Source organism: Acanthochromis polyacanthus, chromosome 7 (genome assembly GCF_021347895.1).
Source record: "Acanthochromis polyacanthus isolate Apoly-LR-REF ecotype Palm Island chromosome 7, KAUST_Apoly_ChrSc, whole genome shotgun sequence".
Taxonomy (NCBI): Eukaryota; Metazoa; Chordata; class Actinopteri; family Pomacentridae; genus Acanthochromis; species Acanthochromis polyacanthus.
In genome coordinates this window covers 15,721,178-15,741,279 of record NC_067119.1, presented here as the reverse complement: position 1 = coordinate 15,741,279, position 20,102 = coordinate 15,721,178, and the positions used below count along the sequence as shown (strand labels likewise).

At 38.7% G+C, this 20,102-nt stretch overlaps 1 protein-coding gene across 1 annotated transcript in view; it reads left to right on the top strand.

The window, feature by feature from the left end:
- The window catches only part of ipo11 (importin 11), a 142,627-nt gene that overhangs the window by 48,519 nt on the left and 74,006 nt on the right, over window positions 1-20,102 (top strand). Inside the window, exons 16-20 of the mRNA XM_022199970.2 lie at window positions 3,190-3,316; window positions 13,701-13,734; window positions 13,909-13,949; window positions 14,047-14,163; window positions 16,191-16,304. Of these exons, the coding sequence (XP_022055662.1) occupies window positions 3,190-3,316; window positions 13,701-13,734; window positions 13,909-13,949; window positions 14,047-14,163; window positions 16,191-16,304 (433 nt within the window). The remainder of the gene's footprint in view (window positions 1-3,189; window positions 3,317-13,700; window positions 13,735-13,908; window positions 13,950-14,046; window positions 14,164-16,190; window positions 16,305-20,102) is intronic.

The following is a 20,102-nucleotide window of genomic DNA, read 5'->3' as shown; positions in this document are numbered from 1 at the left end:
ACTCATGCTCATAATATCACTGACATGGACATCCCTAGAATAGTCAGAAGGAGCTTTTTGTGTCACCTACACAGGCAGTGAGATACAGATATAGAGTGTGTTCCATCATTCTGCTGTCAGACTCTGCAAGCATAGAAAGACTGTGAAACACTTTGGCGTTTTGACATTGCCTTTTGTGGCTTGACCTTTTTGTGTGGAGTCAAAGTCAGTCCCCCTCCAAGCTTACTAACAGATGCTGTAAAATGTCTGTTGGTCTGTTATTGCTATTATTTGACACTGGGAATGGAGTTTGTTAGTTTCATATCACAAACGATATTGAGTTTGTTGTAGTCTCGCAGGGTGAAATGTTGAAGGTGTGATGAAAATGTACCACGTCATCGAGTGTTTAAATTCATTCAGTGAGCCATCCTCTAATTGGTGCAGGCTGGTTGGCGGAACTGAATGAATCAGACTTTTTACACAGCTGCCTCATGACCTAATACACTGCTGCCTGATCGGAAATATTGCCTGTTTGAAGTCTATATTTTTAGAGTTTCTATTCTTATACTACTTTCAGTATAACTCTGTATACTTCTGTTTCTTTTGGATCTGCTCCCATTGTGACTTGCAAGGTCTTTTACCTGGTGTTGACACCATTAAGCGAATAAACTTTGAGTCCCAGTGAGTATATTGATATTTGCTTGAAGTGCTGTCGCTAAAAGGCTACGCAGGAGTGCTGTAGAAGTAGCAGGAATACCTGTCTATTCACCGCAACCTGACATCTTGTCTGTACCACCTTTCGATCCAATAAAAAATGAACAAAAACCAAGCAACATTCACATTGCCAGTGTGAGGAACACCTTAAATGACCTCATTCACATAAAAGAAACTGGGTTTCGTATTTACATGGCATAAAAAAAAAAAACGATCACAGAAACATAGCAATAAGCACGTTCTTGGTTGTGAAAAACACAAAAAATGTACCAGAAACAGCATCACGCAATGTTCTGGCTACCTATTTTATAAAGTATTGACCTAAAAAGGGCAAAAGCAAAGGCCGCCTTGTTGGAGGGTACTGGAAAATTAGAACTCTGCTGTTTGTTCAGCTCGTAATTTGTCCATGGTTTTCCCATGTGTGGGCTGGAATGATGTACAGGGTTCCTGACAGCTGTGTGAAGTTCTGGAGGAGGAGACAGGTTTTGTGTGGATGAGTCATATCTGACCTTTGACTCACGGACAAATACCCCTGTCAGCCTGCCTGTCCATCTGTCTTTCCGTTGTTTTTTTCCCTTTTGCCAGTGCACTAATAATAAACAGTACCAGCTGTAGACTTCCCAGCTGAAGCAGGCATTCTGGATTTGACTGTACACCACAGTCATGTACTGTATTTGGAGCTTGAAATTGTAATCTTTTGGTCACTTCCACAGATGGCATGAATGACTAATGTTGACCATATGGATTATAGTGTCAGAAATAATGCAGAAAAGCTTTGATGCTTGTCAAGACTTGATTATTGTAATCAGATTTTAACTAAAAACACTCAAGCCTCCAGTATTTGCCAGTGGTTTTCTCCTGCACTGTACTGAACAAGAACTTCATTTTTTTATTATTTTTTTCATTTGTTGTCTTTAAATATGCACCAAAAACATCTTCGTCCCAAAAATAACTTGTGTGAGTGATAGTGTGACAACAGATAATCATCTGTAATGTTATTATTACGTTGTTAGAACTGTCAGAATGCTTGTGCCAGGTGGTTGTTTGTGACCTGAATGTAGAAAGAGCACTGTAAATGTGCCTACAGCCTGTCTACTGGTACTGCCATACCTGCACTATCTTGTTGGACCTGTCCCATATGTTGCTGCCTCCGTAACAGCCTGTAGAAAACCAGACTGAACTCAGTGCTTTTGTTTGCCTTTAAAAGTAATTGAATGCTGGTTTGTTCTCCTTGCATGCTCTGCTGCCTCTGAGCAGGTTAACCCAGGAGTACCTAAGCGCCATCTTGTGCTTTTAGGGTGATGAGAAGTCAAATCCAAATGGCATTTAGCTTAATGTTGTTAGTGACAGCAATCTACATGCTAAGTTTTGGTTCTTCAAAAAAAGCTGTTGTTTCTTTACACAAGAAACTCGGTCCTTATTTTCTTTTCCACCCATGCACACAGATACAAACACACAAACTCACTAGCTCATGCTCACAATGTTGATTGCCATCTCAAAGTCCTGAGTCATGCTGTTGTTTAGTATCTTCTGGCTCGTGGCCCAGACTTTGGTCTCCGGCTCCCTGCGGATATTTGACAAGAAGCCAACGAGTGTCATCCCCAATCCTTTATCCTTTCATCTCTCTGTTCCTTCATCCCTCCATCCCCTCATTTCTGTCAAGGCAGTCCTTAGACACAATTTCTGCCTCGAACACAAAAAGGGCAGATGCTGAGGGACACTTGCTCAATACAAATGTTGAAAAACCATCTCTGTCCAACATGCAGTGCCTTACATTAAGGGGCATACAGTGTTGAGAATTTCAATTCACATCACACACCACTCACACCGTGGTGGTGTTTTTTTTTTTTGGTTTGGTTTTTTTTGTTTTAGTTTTAAAAATTCTCATTTTCTAACTAGGCTGCTGCCATTACTTAGTCTTTAGTCACTGGTTTCACTATCCTTCAGGCTTTCTGTCTTTTGCTCACGTGTTTATCGAAATAAGTACACGCAGTCATTCTTCATTTCGTTCTGTTTTTTCCTCCCAGTTTATTTCTTGGGTTGTGTTTTGAGCCAGTTTTATGTGTAAAGGATCACTCTACTGGTCTTCAATTTCCTGTATAATAACACCGCTATCTCAGCCTCTCTCCGGTGGCGATGTGTACATGCATGCTGAAATGTGCAAAGCCAGGGTGTGGGCCACATTTGACATACTCTTGGAGTTGGATACGCCTCATATTAAGACAGCGATATTTGGCTCTCTCCCTCAGAGCACAAATTATACAACAGTCTCCAGCATGCATAAGCTTCTGATAAAAGGAGTTCCAGGATCAGCCATAAGCAATGGCAACCGAGATTTCATCATCTGAATAGCTGACCCAGTCGCTTTATAATGGATTCTTAGCTACTATATCTCCTTTGTAGACACAAGATTAGAGACCCAGATTATGATATGGATGAGGAATGCAGAGAAGTTCCTTTACTTAAAACTTACTTGTCTGTTGTTCTGTCCTCCAGGTACAAGTTGATTCGCAGACGAGTCATCTGGCTAATAGGACAGTGGATCTCTGTGAAGTTCAAATCTGACCTCCGACCTTTACTCTACGAGGTCATTCTGACCCTCATGCAGGATCCTGACTTGGTGGTAAGGACGCTACAGACACAAAGTCTTTTGTTTTTGTAATTTAAATTGCTTATTATGACTGAAGCACCAGGTCCCCCCTCGAAAACATTGGACCCATAATGACTGAAATGGGCTGTTAGTAAAAGTGCACAGTCAGCTACACAAACACAGTTTTCTGCTTAACAGCATGGAACCACAGCTATTATGTTGCCAGCTTTGCACAAACAAAACCAAACATCATCAACCAGCAGGGATTGTGACAAGATTTTGTCATCAAGTTTTTCAAGTTACTTTTATATTTTCTTTGAGATTTTAAACATTTCTCACAAAAGATAACTTAATGTTTTTTGAGTACCAAGCTAAATCTTTACCCATTACCATTTTTATTCAGCTGTTACCTGGATAAACCCCTGATCCTGTTCTGGAGTAGTAGCTATTATTATGCTGCTATCATCCTCAGTTCAAATTACATTTAGCCATTGTTGGATTTTCTGCCTTATGAGCTGTGCACTTGATTGATGTGTTTTCTCCTAGCAGGATTTATGTGAAATAATGTGGAATATTCTGTTTGTTGTTTACAGTGTGAATCATGGAAATCTCACCATTAGTAATCCACCCTTATAAAACCACACATTCAAACTCCGTCTAATTGCCTGTCATAGTTCATAATCCATCTTTATATGGAGGAACTTTTAATTGTATGCTTCATTTGTGTTCCTCTAGCAATACGCTATCCTCTAATCATATTTTAATTAATATTATAATATAATTAAGATAATAACACACATAAGGCAGAGCCCACGCAAACGTCATGCTCTGACAATATTCATGTGATGTAAAGGAGCATAATCACAGATATATTTTTAGCAGCTCTCTTATGCTAATTGCATGCCCCCACTAATGTCACATACAGACCTGATCAAAATCTTAAGACCAGTTGAAAAAATGCTAGAGTTTACCTTTTGCACATTTGGATCTCAATGAGGTCTTAAGTAGAGCTACAATATGCAAAAGCAAGAAGGGGGGAGTGAGACAAAAAGCACTTTGAAAAAGTAATTTATTGAAAACAACAAGTAAAATGAATTAGGCTGTTTATCAGCTGATCAAAAGTTTAAGACCACAGGCTATAAAAGCCAAAATCTGCTCAAAATTCTCATTTTATGTCAGCCATTTACACGGTCATGCCCTCCTGATGGCTAAAGCTACGAAGCTTTGTCTTCTTGAACGTGGTTGGATCGTCGAGCTGCATAAGCAAAGCCTCTCACAGCATGCCATTGCTGCTGAGGTTGGACGCAGTAAGACGGTCATTCTAAATTTTTTGAAAGATCCTGAGCATTATGGAACAAAAAAGTCAAGTGGTAGACCCAAAAAAATTACACTTACGCTGAGCCGGAGGATCCGATTGGCTTTCCGTCAAGACACAGGGCGGTCCTCGACCCAAACACTGGAGCTTCAGATGGTGCAGGGTCATCAAACGGCGGCTGGTTACGTGCAGATGTTGCAGCGGGCATCCCTCATGACTGAGGGCCCTCGTCTGAGTGGTAACAGCTGGGTTTTTGAACAGGACAATGCTGCAGTTCACAATCCTCGCTTGACCAAGGACTTCTTCAGGGAGAATAACATCACTCTTTTGGACCATCCCGCATGTTTCCCTGATTTAAATCCCATAGAGAACATTTGGGGATGGATGGCAAGGGAAGTTTATAAAAATGGCCATCAGTTCCAGACAGTTGATACCCTTCGTGAAGCCATCTTCACTACTTGGAGCAATGTTCCCAAAAGCTTCCTGGAAACACTCGCATCAAGCATGCCCAAACGAATTTTGGAGTGATTAACAAGAACGGTGGAGCGACTTATTACTGAGTCCTACTGAGAAAATGTTTTGTTCTGGTTTGGAGAGTTTTTTGTAATTTTTTGACCGATGGTCTTAAACTTTTGATCAGCTGATAAACAGCCTATTTCAGTTTACTTGTTTTCAATAAATTACTTTTTCAAAGTGTTTTTGTCACACTCCCCCTTCTTGCTTTTGCATATTGTAGCTCTACTTAAAACCTCAAGAAGATCCAAATGTGCAAAAGGTAAATTCTAGCAATTTTTCAACTGGTCTTAAGATTTTGATCAGGTCTATATGATGCATCAATCCATTGTGGGTGCGTTTGTGAATGTGGGGTAGGAAAACACACAGCGTGACATTAAGGTTGTAAAATAGTATAGATAGCATGCTACTTTTGGGGTCACCTTCAACAGTACATTGCCGTGGCACATAATGTCATCTTTTGCTTCAAATGATGCAGATTATTAGCCTAGCCATGCTACACCCATGTTTCTGACGGCACAAGGGTCTAGGGAAGCTCGACAGGGAGGGAGGCGGGCTAAAAGGTTGTCTATCAAATCCCTCTGCAGCATTTGGGTAGGTATACAACCAATCAACGCAACGAATAGGTTGACGTAGTTCCGAGAGCACCGGCGGATTGTGGCTAAGTCCCATTAGCTTCCCAACCAGCGGAGCCAACTGGTATATTAAGGATTTGCCATATTCCGTCGGCATAAGTCCAAATACGTCTTTCTTCTCAATGAAACACTTAAGTGCCGTCCTTTGTTTATCTTTCAAGTTGAATTTTAGCTTCAAATCTTTAAGGGCTGTGGCCAAAGCCGAGTCGAAAGATAACTGTTTATTGTGCGCTGGTTGTTTCTGTCAGAATCGTCACGCCTCTGTCGTCACTTCGTTACGCCCGCCTTCTGACTCTATACTTCATGGTGATTCGTCCGGCCAGTTTTAGGAGAATCCAGCCTCGAGCCTTATGGAGGGTAACTAGACCCACCCTGGCAGAGAATTAAATTCGTTGCCGTGGGTTGTCTAGCGCGGCTAGGCTAGCAGATTATATCTCCATACAATTTTTGGGATGTAAATGGAAAACAATTTGGCAGGCAGCTCCATGCTGGAATTAAACTTATATATATAAATAATATATTTTGCTTTTGGTAGCCAGTTTTGTTGTACTGGCCATACTTATCACATAGGTTTTGAAGATATGGTTCCATTTTTCAGTCATAATTACTATTATTATTCACTTATTAGTTTTTCTATTTTACTTTCATTTCATTGCCCAGTGAAGCTGAATGAATGCGATTACTCATGCTCTAAATTGGAATATTGCTCAAAGCTTTATGAGAGCAGTGATGGCTTTTACAGTTTCAGTGGCTTGCTGTTAGATCACAGACTAGCTCACTGATTATGTTGTTGATCAATATCGTCTGGGGTGGTTAGAAACTCTTGGGCAGAATGAATTATTGATCATAAACTTTTAATTGACTCATTGGGAATGCTACTCTATCCATCAGTCCAATTGCTTGTCAATGTCTATATTGTTTTTCTGTGCCTTGTTGTGATGGAATAGGGATCACTTAAGATAACAGTGACAGTACATTCATGTCAGATATTTCAGTTTCTGTACTTCATTGGAAGGAGTAATCACCAGGAGGGTGTTATTGATTTATCACTATCAAAATCTTACAGCTTGGTCTCTAAGGCTTCTGACCGCCTGGCTTTATTGTGTTAGAGTTTTTATTGTGAAAACCTGGAGAATATAAGACACAGAGAGATTGTAGAAATAATGATATCCTTATTATAGTTGCATTTAAATGAGCTGATGTGCACTAAAAGAGTTATAGTTTAAGGGTCTTATTTAAAACTTGTCACAAAGTAGTTTAAACTAAAACTGGTGCTTTGGGTTCCTCAAAAACATCACTTTTCAAATGATGAATTAATGGGGATGCATTTAATTTGTACAAACCTCTCTGTCTCTCTTCCTTTTTTAATTGTCAAAATAATTCTGCTGGACAGTATTATCTACTCTAAGTGACCCACAAAAAAAAAAAAAATTTAAAAAAAAATTTAAAAATATGAAACTGTAGTCATTTAAAGATTAATAGTGTTAAACATCCATTTAAAGCAATTTAAGAAAAAAATCTCATTTCCAGGAAGGGGATTTTTTGACTTGCCTTTTTAATTATGGAAGCATTCACTATCTGCCCGAGAAGTAGACTTAGATGTCCGGTCAGAGTCATACATAACAAAGAGGCTTATGTGGAGAAGCTATATATGTTAGAAATAATTTTAAGTTATAACAAGCCAATGCCTTCAGTATTTTCAAGAAAACTAAAAATCTGAAGTTTCCTGCTAGGTGACTTAAATAAGAAAATTATGCTCCTTGTTCCTGAGGAATCTGGCTGCAACAATATGTGTGTAATCTAAGTCTAATTGTGCTGGTCATAAATTTCAGGTACAGTCTGTCTGCTGAGCTGCTGTTCTGGAGCAGGTTTCTATCTCTTTGAGATAGCAGATCAACACATATTAAAACACTGCCCCCTTGCCAATGAGTTCCCTTTTAAAGTAGCGTCACTATTCTTTGAACATCCTGCAGAGCTTATTGTACAGTTGCCCACTGTGAGAGGATCTCTTAGGAGGGCGAGAGGTCAGAGAGCTGCAATTTCAAAGACATTTCATTGTTCTGTAGGCATTTATCAGATCCTAAAACAGAGACTGATAAGGCACTAAAGCCTTGCACTTCTTGACTTTATGAGATTTGCAATAAGACAACCTACCGCTTTAATTCATGTCCTTATATTTGTTCTTTGCTTAGTCCCAAAACAGTTTAATGCCAGTAAGCAGCTCAAAGAATAAGACTAACACTGTCCTACACACTGTAAGAATTTCACATAGACTGTGAGATTACTGAAATCATCCTCCATATCAGCATTTAAATAGCTTTATTTTTATTACATTATTTTTGTTATAATTAGTCATCTGTAATGTCATTATATAATGTTGTGCAGTGATGATTTAATAAAATGTCAAGCAGAAGACCTACAGCAAAGCAATTTTTAAAAAAATAACACATTTCTCCTGTCATACCTTTTATGAGGCAGTGATATTAATAAGCCTATTGCTTCATGTTTACAAAGTTTGCAGTTTTTTGCAGCTTTCATTTAGTTTCAGCTGCAGCAGAATAACCGGACAGCTGTGTTGCTTTTAGCCTGTATTGTAATTCAAAACTCCTCAAATTGGTTTAGGATTATAGTTTATTCTCCTTGTCAGAGATGTGTGGCTCTAAAGCTGTATGCATGTTTGTCATCAGTTGCTTTGTGCAAAGAACTGTCGCTTTTTGTGTCGGCTCTTAAAGCTAGATTCAGAAACCAAAGCCTGGGTTGACTTACTGAGTTCATAACCAGGACTGTAGGGTTGCTTATCATGTTGTGTTTTTTAGATTTTATCAGTAAGATAACAGAAAGACACCAAAGGTATGCTGTGCTTTTTGAATTGTTTCTATATATATATATGTATATATATATATATATATATATATTAGATTTTTTTTTTAAATCTAATTTCATTTTTATCTGATTTTACATGTTTTGTTGTCCAAGACGGAGAGAGATCTTATTTTGGTGCTCCAGAGATATGTAAATATCTTCAGCAAATACAGATATATGTTGATTTATTACACAACCTGGAAACTTTATATGCAGGAAATAGATATGTATTGACTTCTATTAGCAGCATTCATGAGTAAATCACAAATCAGATGCCTGTTGCTCATGTTGTGCCAGTTTCTTCTCTCCTCATTTACTTCAATACATTCTCTTCTTCTGTCTTGCAGCTACAATCTCCCCTCATGTTTACTCACAGATTCTCAAAGCCTAAAAATAATCTTGATGACAAATTTAACTCCTCCTGTATTCAGGCCATTTGATTCCCAGTGGGAGGTAACGATTTTTAGAATTTGATGTTAAGCCAGCTTTGACGACATCAAGCTGACGTTTTAGCCGACAGTTTGTCCCATTTCTGCTCACTTTTCCTTGACTGCAGAACAGCTTTGAGGTATTTTAAATATGGATTTGTACCTCCTGATTGTAATCCCTCTTAATAGTGATTTTGGTTGCTGTAGAGCAAATTTACTGTCCTGACTGACATCGGTTTGAGACCCATATTTTGACTGGAATTGAAGATTAAAACCTGACAGCATGGAGAGCGCGTGACAAACATGAAATTGGAGTGGTTGTAATGGGTCCTATCTTAATATCCAAATTTTGCTGAAATACTTGTTACATCAGGTGACATGTTTTCCCCCCACACTAAATACTGACGTTCAGTGGAACTCAGTGTAAGACGATTATCTGTATCTGAGACAGACAGCTAAATCTAAAACACTTATCATTAATTATTTCTTTCACTTCAGAAGGCCGTATTATTAGACACCTATTTAGTGATAAGCCAGCTGCAATTTCTGCAAATTAGTTTTGCTCTTCTGCCAGTACCATCTGTATGACATTTTTCCGAGGTGCAGGTAGCAACTGTCATTTGCTTGTATCAGTGGAGCACTTTTTAAAACATGAATAGTGTGTGCATTTATGTTAGTTTAGCTGGAAATGCAGATGAATGTCAAATTACAGGGAAAGTGAAGAAAAAGTCTCTCAGTAAGGTGTTTGGCGACGAAAACGGCTTCAGTGCACGCTGACATCGATTTTCTGAGACTCTACTAGTGGGAGGAAACGACTTATTTCCAAACGATTCTGTCTCTTTCGGTGTTTTGATGCTGGTGGTGTCTAACACATTGGTCTAAGATCTCATATCTGTGCTCAGTTGGGTTGAGGTCTGGTGCAGCTACAACATATCAGTCACATCTGTTTTTTTTTTTTTAAATCGAACCATTAGGTGTCTCATTCCGCCCTTTGGATAGGGGTATTTTCATTCTTTAAGTCCCACCAGGATCAAAATGTGTCATTATAAGATAAAAGTGATCACTCAGAATAACTTTGTATTGATTTGCAGCTATCTTTCATTTTATGTGCAAAAGTGAACCCAAAAACAAGCCAACAAATTGTCTCCCACTGAATGTAGACCAACCAGATCCTTCACTGCACAGGTTAAGGATGCACATTTTGTATTTTATTCATCATTAATATATTGTTTATAGTTTGTAATTTACTCCACTTAATTGTTTGGGATCAGGGATTCCTTTCTACAAAGTAGTTCCCAAACTGAAGACTTTCTTTGTCTTGTTAAGATTCACTGAGTCACTTCAGCATAATTTTTACAGATTAAGCCTTGAGTCATTTTAACATTCAGTTTGAACCTGCTGTTTTTTTTTTTTTTTTTTTTTTAAGAATTGCCCACAGATATTTTGAGAGTGAACAATAATGTGAAGTGTTTTGACTGAATCATTGTCAGACATAATGTATGTGCATGTATGAGACCCATCTGAGTATTTCATCAAGCAATCTATTATCTTCTGTGCTTTCTTGAATTGGAATGCAGTTTCTCTCATTAGTGCTTTGAATTGCCAACAAGGCCAGTGCTGATGGCAACTGATGGGCCCCCTTCATCAACGTACTCCTTTTGTTGCTCGGTAATATATGCAGCATTGCTAAAACATTATTCAGTATTTTACGATCTGGCAGGCACAGGGGTGGTAATTTTTACATCCCTAAATCCAACAGTGTCTCAAATTTATGTTAAAGTAATTTTGTATCTTGAATGTACATTTTTCAGTGGTCTCGTGAGTCTTCTTTGTTCTCAACATAGCACAAGTGTTTGAAATGCAAGCCAACTGAGGGCTGTTAAATCAATTCATCGGTTGAAATTTTATTTGATGGACTCACAATAGCATAGAATATGTGACATTATATGCTTTATTGTTCCCTTCTTGTTCATACATTTTACACACAGACTTCTTTGCCTATCTGAATGAACTGACTATCTTCTTTTATTCTGATCTGTTTGGAAGAAGATAAAACTAAGGCCATATTTCCAAACTAAAATCATTTTCATTTTTCAATATAAAAGAGATCCACAAATTTAAACATTATTTTATTGTGGTTATGGATATGCAAATAACTGTGATCATGCAAAATTGTCAGATATGTTTTAATGACTCAATCTTATACTGTTTTCTCAAGACAAAAAGCTGTATTTTCAGTGTTTTTCAGTCTCCAGATCTTGTAATTGAGGCACTACAGGGAAAATCAATGCTCTTGTTGCAAATGCTAAATATTGATGACATGTGCTCCGTTTTGCAGTGTTAATGTTTTTTTTTTTTAAATTTAATTTATGGCAGCCTCAGAGTACATTTGGTTTTCAGTGCTTTATAAACAAACTCTTCATAGTTAGTCATAGAAGGGACAAATGTTATCGACTGAGCTGCTGTGATCTCTGCAGCAGTGACAGGCATGGGGAAAAGATGAGGAAGTTGTTTCTGTTGGAGCATGCTGTTTATTTAAATCAGTCACTTCATAATTGGAAAAATGTACCAGCTAGTGAAGTGTGATCCTGCTGTTAGTTTGATGCTTGAAAATATAAGCATGGTGCAAAATACGCAACTTCCAGAAAGCAGATTTACCTTTGAAGTGAAGTGATTGGCATTTAAAGTTCGAAAAGCAGCAAGCATGAAAATAGAAATTTGGCATTTTGTTTAGGATGGTTTGTGTGTTTTAGGGGACTCAGCCACAACTATGGAGGTATTGCTGATATATGGAATAAAAATGGCATACTTAAGACATTTTTCTCCTGCAAATGTATGCTGTCATTTTAAGCAACACAATATTAGTCCATGATTAACCATATTTAGTAATTAGAAATAAGCATATGAAAAAATGGTATTTGTGTAAAAAATTATGCCATAAATCTCACTTGGTAGAAATAAATATAAACAAAAGGTTTTCTTATTTTTTTTACTGCTAAATTCATCATAAAAAAACTATGGTTTTGCCCTGAGCTGCTATATTCAACATTTGATTGCTGTAATCAGAACAGCATTAATACTGTTTCCCTGCAGTGAGTTTTTCAGATTGATTTGTAACAGAATACCTTGAAGAAGGCTTCCAGTCTCTAATGCTTTGGAAAGACCCATGCATAAGGTCAAAGGGTCTAAAGACTAAATTAAGTTCAGTTTTTATTCATGTAGTCCAAAATCACAAATTGTGCTCGAGTCGCTTTGCTGTCTATCTTTAGATTGTTAAAACCTTCAATTTGAATAACAGAAAACTCTCCACAACACACTCTCAGAGGGGCAAAAAATGGACAAAACCTCAACAGAAGAGGGATCCATCATTCGGGATGGACAGACAAGTGAGAGATGATGTTATTTACTGAAAATAACAGTGTCAGGATGAAAAAATTATAGCTTGTAAGCACATACGAGGAATACGATTGCAAACATATCATTCTCCTATTGAAGTAAAACAAAAACCAACGAGCAAAATGGATAGACACGCCGTGGATTCTCTCATGTTTAGAGACTGCCACGAGGTGAAATATAGAGCCCGTAACAGAGCCCTGGGGTGCTCCATATTTCATTAGAAAATACTGGTGTAGCACTATTAGATGAAACATGCTGTACTCTTTCCAATAAGTAAGATCTGAACCATGGAAGAGCCATAGAGCTCAAATTGTTTTGCAGTGAGTGAATAGAATAGAGTAGAATAGAATATACAATGATTTTAATAGTGTCAAAAGCTGCTTGTGTAACACAAAGATGGGAATTGGTGTTGTATCAGAGAGAAATCTAGTGTTTATTGTCACGAAACATGTCAGGGAAATAAGCTGCTCTGGCTTTATAATTCAGAGGTACACACCTTCCAGTTTTAACACCATCTGCATTCCTGTCACAGGTGAAATACTTTTAAGCACATTTGAAGTAAAAATCACATTACACAGCTTGCAAAGACTTTGATAGATTGCTGATGATAAGGTTTGTCTGCAGCACTGCTCGCACACTCAGGCAAAAAAAATTACACACACACGCTCACTAACGCAGAGACACGACTTTTGTGTTCGAAATATGTTGTGAAAGGACCGGCTGTAACTGAGTTGTCAGCCCTTTACTTTTCTCTCAGCTCGTTTACCTTCTTTAGTGTCTTCTCTTCTATCTGATCACTTTCCCCCTGGTGGACATTTTCACCTCAATAACTCTCACACTGCAAAATTACACTGCAAGGATATATAATAATTGAAGGGCCGCTTCCTTTTATAACATCAGGCAGCCTGTATTTAGCCAGCTTGGTGAAGGCACACTCACACTGAGTGTTCATTCCTAAAAAGCTTTTTTCATACTTAGGTTTTGGGAGCTTGTTTTGGTCCGCCTAAGGCTGTCATTGAAGAAACACTGATTTATGGTCTTTGTGGTTGGTTGTATTCGTCGTGCATCTGTGGCAACCTTCTGTTCATGTTTGGTTACTTTGTGTTTCTTTTCCTTTCTGTTCTTCTTACATTAGTTTACCACAACCTGAAACCACAAACTTGGGTTATTTTCTCTACAGCCACGATGAGCTAATGATCCAGAGTACATTAATAGATGCCTAATTTTGCGGTTTTTGTAATGAACTGTATGTTTTTTCTCCCTCATAGGTGCGGATTGAGACAGCAACAACCCTCAAACTCAATATCCTTCCCATACTTACACTGTTTTTCAGATTAGATACACCTCTTGGAGCATTTTAATTGATCTTGTATGCACTGCAGTTTAGCCAGAGCAAATGAAGAATGTCTTAGTGTATAGAAAATGTTAAAATGTGTTCGTGTTTTACATCTGGTTTCGTCCTTAACTCTCGATCACCTGTTGATGACTTTGAGTTCCGGACAGAACAATTCCTCCCAGTGAGTACAAACTTTGAATGAGGAACTAGATTTCAGAATAACCAATGAGAAGCTCAATTTTCCTTTATTCTAACACCTACACTCTGTCTTTCCTTAGTACCTTGAGTCTATCTTTGGGCTGCTCTTCCAGTTGCTGCAGCAGGTGACAGAGTGCGACACTAAAATGCAGGTGCTCCACGTCATCTCCTGTGTCATTGAGAGGGTAAACATCCAGGTGAGTTTTGAGATATGCTTGGAACCAAAATCAAGCATTACATTTTCTACATATTTATGTACCATTATCAGCTGCAATACGAAGAGGAAAGTTGATGCAAACTCTAAAATGTCTTTGAGGGAGCCCTTTTTTTGGACAGCATGGCAGATATATTCTCCTGCTTCTGCTTCGTGAAGAATAGCTGCGCAAATTGTCGTGATTGATTTAGATGCTACAGGGGACGGTTTAAAACATTACAACACAGTTAAAAACATTTGTCACCTTGTACTATCCCCAGACCACCAAGGTATAACAACCATCTGTCCTCACAGATAGGTAGACGTGAATTATTTTTCACATTCTCAGACGATGGCATTTGTGAAATGGCTTTGTCCAATTCTTGAATCTTTGTAGATCACAAGGCCTCAGGCAGCACTTGTCCCGATGTCTGCTCTCATTTGCCACAGAGATACAGCATCCTCCCTGCCACTGCATTGCTATTATGGCCATATGGATTTTATTTTTCTCTGAGCATCCATTAAGTCGCTCTAATCCATTTAACTGCCAACTCTCAAAAAATTGACCTTCTGCTTGACCCCCTAGGTTCTTTTCAGATCTATTTTAAGTACCTTCCCTTAAATGATTCCTTGACTCAAATCTGTAACAGAATTGGCTTTCATCCTAGTGAACTGTCATTCTGGGTAAGTCTTCTCCAGTCACTGGCCCTGGCTAAACTTCTAGAGTCAGTGGAAGTCCTATTAATATTCTAACCCTTCTCACAAGGGATTTTGAGCCCACAAAGAGAGGCAGTAGCTGAGAAAACTAGGAAATGAAACCATGAGTTGAACTGAACATGATTACAGATATGATGAGATTTAGCTTCTTTTTATGCTGTCTCACAAATGTCATCCTAGGCTGGTTTGTGGGCCTGATTTTTTTTTTCCACTTTATATCTCTCCCCAAGGCTGTATGTCGTCTCTCTCTTTTTTTTTCTCCCAACTGTTCCCTCTGCTCCTAGCTGGTCCTTATGGAGGTGTAATCGAGCAAAAAATCCACAGCCTGGCCACATAGCCACTGCAGGGAATATGAAGGGTTAGCAGAAGAAAACAGTTTTTGAAGTCCTTAATTCAGTGCTACACTTTGATGTTTTAGATTTGATTGGCTGTACAGTAACGGCATCTAAATTCCACAGTGGACCATCACATTGTCTAATTCCACACAGAAATTGGATTGATGGCATCCACTTTGTGTCGTGACTACTCAGATTTTTATAGGATTTAAAACAAAAGAACTTGATGACACCTGCCATGTTTAGAGATGGACGAATAGATAAGGTTCTTCTTAGCTACACATAATGCAGTTCTGAAAACCCTTCACAGACCGCTTTACCACTAATCACCCCATGATTCATGTGAGTTTTGGGTGAACAATGACCCACAAGTGACTTTAGATATATAACTGGGACTTCTCAAAAGTCAGTAAAAACTCGGAAAGCTTGTGGATGGAGGTGAAATCTCCTCAAAACCAAAAAAAGGTCCAGTTGCCTTCAATTGAAGCATCAGTGATGACTATGACCTGGTTGACTGTACACCTGTTACATCGGTTCTTATAGATAATTAGACCTCTAGATTTAGAGATCTAGTTTTTACTGTCAAAGCAAGATGAAAATATATTCTGTATTTTCAGCTAACTGTCCAGCATTTTCATTTCCTCACGTCTTCTGCTGAAGCATGTTTAATTTAGCATAGCTAAAGAGAATCGTGCCTGGATTTGCTGGTGAAACAGTCAAACTCACAAAGCTTTGATTTGATGCATTACACTGATTGTACAGTTGCCTGTTTTTGTTTTTTCCTGCATAGACAGTAGCTTGAGTGGTCTCTAAGTGTGTTTAGACATGTGAGGAATATCCATACTTCTTTGCTGAGACAGCAGCAAATCAGAGATTACCATTGTCATATATTTGATATCAGTCAAACATATTAGATATTGTAGAAAGTGCAGATTGAGTTGTAATTTGTGTTTTGCCAATTATTGTTCTTTTGCTTCAGATCCGGCCATACGTAGGCTGCCTGGTTCAGTACCTGCCCCTGCTCTGGAAGCAATCAGAAGAGCACAACATGCTTCGATGTGCCATACTCACAGCACTTATCCACCTGGTTCAGGTATGATGCATCTTCAGCCTTAACTGTATGTAACTTCTACATGTTTATACTGAGTGTTAAAGTGCATGGAAGCATCCTTTTTCATTCAAGTAGAAATCCTAGTTTCTGCAGTGATCGCCAGTACTGTTCAGTGGAACAGCCATCAAGTGTGGTATTATTTTTCTGACTGCATGTTGCTGAGGCTCCAAAATTGAGTTCTGAAATGCCTGCTGAGGAGACCTAGTTTTATTTTTTACATTGTCCCCACCGCTAAGAATTTATTACTTGGCTGAGTAAGGCATCCTTGAGAGCGGCTGTGCCTGTCCCGGGGATGATTCACTTGCTCACACAATTATACACCGATCAGCCTCAACATTATGACCACTGACAGATGAAGTGAATAACATCGATCATCTTGTCATAATGCAATGTTCTGCTGGGAAACCTTGAGTCCTGACATTGATGTAGATGGTTGACATGTACCACCCACCTAAGCATTGCAATTCAAGCAACCCCCCACCCTCCAGTGGCAACAGCAGTCCTTGGTGCCAGTTGCCACCCTCACCAATGTACCCCAACACACCACAAAAAGTGCTCAGAAGTGGCCTGGGGAACATGACCGAGTTTAGCTGTCCACCAGGGTTCCACGCTCCCCAGATCCAAATCTCGTTGAGCATCTATGGGATGTGTCAAGATAAGCCTGATCTAGGTAGGCCCCACCCTGCAACCCACAGGACCCCCAGAATTCACTGCCGCCATCCCGGTGCCACAGGACATCCCCAGAGGTTCTGTGTCCATGCCCCACTGGGTTAGAAGAGTTTCTGCAGCATAAAGGGGACCAACGCCACATTAGGCAGGTGGTCGTAATGTAAGAATTGATCGGTGTATGTGACTTCAAGCACAGTACATCACGTATGTTTTTAGCAGTGCAAAGTGTCATGTTGTGTTTGTGGGATGATTTGTACAGCATTTTATTTTATCTAATATTTTATCTTTATCTAATATTAGTATCTTGGCCCAATATTAATCTGGTTTAACACTAACTTAAGTTAAGAAAAAATAGCGTTGGATAGAATCTCCACTGCCCAAAGGACTGAAGCAGCCTCTCTCAGTCTTCAATAAAGTTCAAACTCCCATGTGGTTGCAGCTGCATTACTTCACAGTGGGAGATGAAAAGCTCAGTAATAAAGACATGGTCCCTTTGAGGGAGTAGCATAAGTACACATCTGCCAAACTGAATGTGACACTGAGGGTGTACAGCTGAAGGGCCTTGGATTATCCAAAGCTGGTGCTACATACCAATTAGATTTTAATATATACAATATAATGGAGACTTTAAAAAAAACAAAAATGGAGGATAGGTTTTCTTGTGTTGCTGCTTGAGTCAAAATAGTTGACTGTACCCAGACTGTGCCTGCAGTGGACTACAAAGCAGTCCCTCAACTCAACCCAGCACTAAGCACACAGAAATTGGACAACATCACAAATATCAACTATGCATGATACAATGTACAATAGCAGCTCTCTGCAACAGAATGATGAAAATGAGAGCCTGCCAAATGTTTGATATTTGACTATTTGACTTTAGTCCATCTGGGACAGGCATTATTCATCTGGTGGCGTTAAACCATTTTTTGACACTCATAAAGCTGGCATATTGACTTGCTTCAGAGTGGGTTGAATTTCGCCTTCAAGAAACTTGTTGCTTGTGATGGAGAGACAGGGTTGTGCCAGCTGGGGATTGAGAGCAAAGCTCTCTCTCTCTTTTACACCCACATAGATACAGGCGGAGCGTATTTAGACCAAATTAATGTCATGCCATCAGTGAAACTGTGTTGACAGTTGTGAAAAACTACTTGAATCTTCTCACATTCATTCCTCCACCACTACACACACACTATTTTCATCATTTCTAAGGACTTATCCTAAATCTAACCACAGCTACTAATATTCAGATCAAACCTTAACTTAACCTTACTCTAAATCCAACGTTACTGTAACCTTAAGCCCAGTCTTCAACTTTTAATTTAACTATTCATGTCATCGGGATTGTCTTTGTCCACCTTCTTGAGGCGAGATCCCACAGTGTGACTGTAGAAAGAGTTCTGTCCCCACAACAGGAGTGACAACATGCACATAATCACCACCCTCTCCTCTTTGCCCTTTTCCACATTTTCTTATAAGTGTTTTTTTGTGAGTATACAAAGTGGCTGAGTAAAACTCAAACTGATGGGGTTCTTTGAAAAGGCATGGTGTCAGGCAGTGGTTTTGTCGACGGACAGAAGCTTGAGGGGATGTGTGAAGAAGATGGAAGTGTTGTTTCAAGGGGAAAGCTTATTGCAGAGGGCATAATTCATAACCTAGACTAAACATAGTTGTTATTGCTAAAAGTGGAAACTTTACGTACTTGAGTTCATGTGCGTGTAAAAATATTTGTGGATACAAGTGTGTGTGTGTGTGTGTGTGTGTGTGTGTGTGTGTGTGTGTGTGTGTGTGTGTGTGTGTGTGTGTGTGTGTGTGTGTGTGTGTGTGTGTGTGTGTGTGCGCGCACGTGCGTGCATGCAGTTGAGTTTTTTTTTTAGCGTGTTTACCTGTGTCGCCTGTGTTCTTAGTAACTGCTCACTGTTTTGCTTCGGGGTAGGTTATCCTTTGCCTTTAATGAATTATACTCTGAACTTGGATGCATTTTTCCATGGCAATTCAATTGTTGCAGTTGATTGAGGTCGTTCTGCAATAACATCTGCAGCTGAAAAATATTTTCTTTCAGTTCATTACAAAACAAACACTTCAACTGGAATGTGAATAAATCAATGACTGAACTAATGCAGCATATCAGTGTTATAATTGAGAAGCGTTGCTCGGTTCTACAAAGAGCAGCTTAGTGAAGTTTAACCTAGAACGCACATTTTATCATCTTTTAATCCGCTAATCAGTCTCAAAATCTACAATCATGAAGATCTATTAAAGGTGTATATTCATATTTAAGCGCTAGTATTAAATTTAGATGTAACATTATTTCAGGTTCTGAAATGGATTGAATAATTTACTCTCTTCCACTGCTTCTGCCAGATATTATTCAATGTGTTAAGCAGTTTAAAGTATACTGTATGTAGTTACATTTATATAGTGTTTATGCTCATAATAACAGAAATATTACTGTTTTAAATAATTAAAAAATGTAATAAGACATATTCTTAACTTAAAGAAGAGGATCTAACCAATAACTCAGACACAAATCAGAGATGGAGCAGCAATGTGGACCAAGTAAAGAGATGTGCAGTTGTTACACTTTTTCTACAAATTGGGAAGAAGCAAAATCCAGTCACAAATATATATAATAGTTGAGTTAGAAATGCATTGAATCACAGCAGAATGTATAATACACATACATATACATATTCATCAGCCAGAATACTGAACGGTTAGATGTTCTTCCAGAAACACAGACTTTAGTAATCAGTTGGAACTGAAGTCACATAAAGTCACTGTAGTTAATAGACAGATTTTATTCTGACTTTAAGTCTCAGTATAGGAAATTAGCATAGTCTGATCTACTGTTGTGGTGCTTATTCTTTGCTCTCCATCCAAAAGCCATGTGGTACTGTAGAGGTCATGATTGCATACTGCTCATTCTTCCTCTCAGTCTTACTATATAGACACATACTTGTCCAATGCGTATGTAACAAAGTGTTATGTGAAGTAAAATCTTAGTGACCACTATAAAACCCCATAGCTTAGTTCATGTAGTTGTACCTGAGTGTTTTTTCAAATCATCCAAGTTAGTGGGCTTACACAGTTTTAAAGGGCCATAAAAGCAAC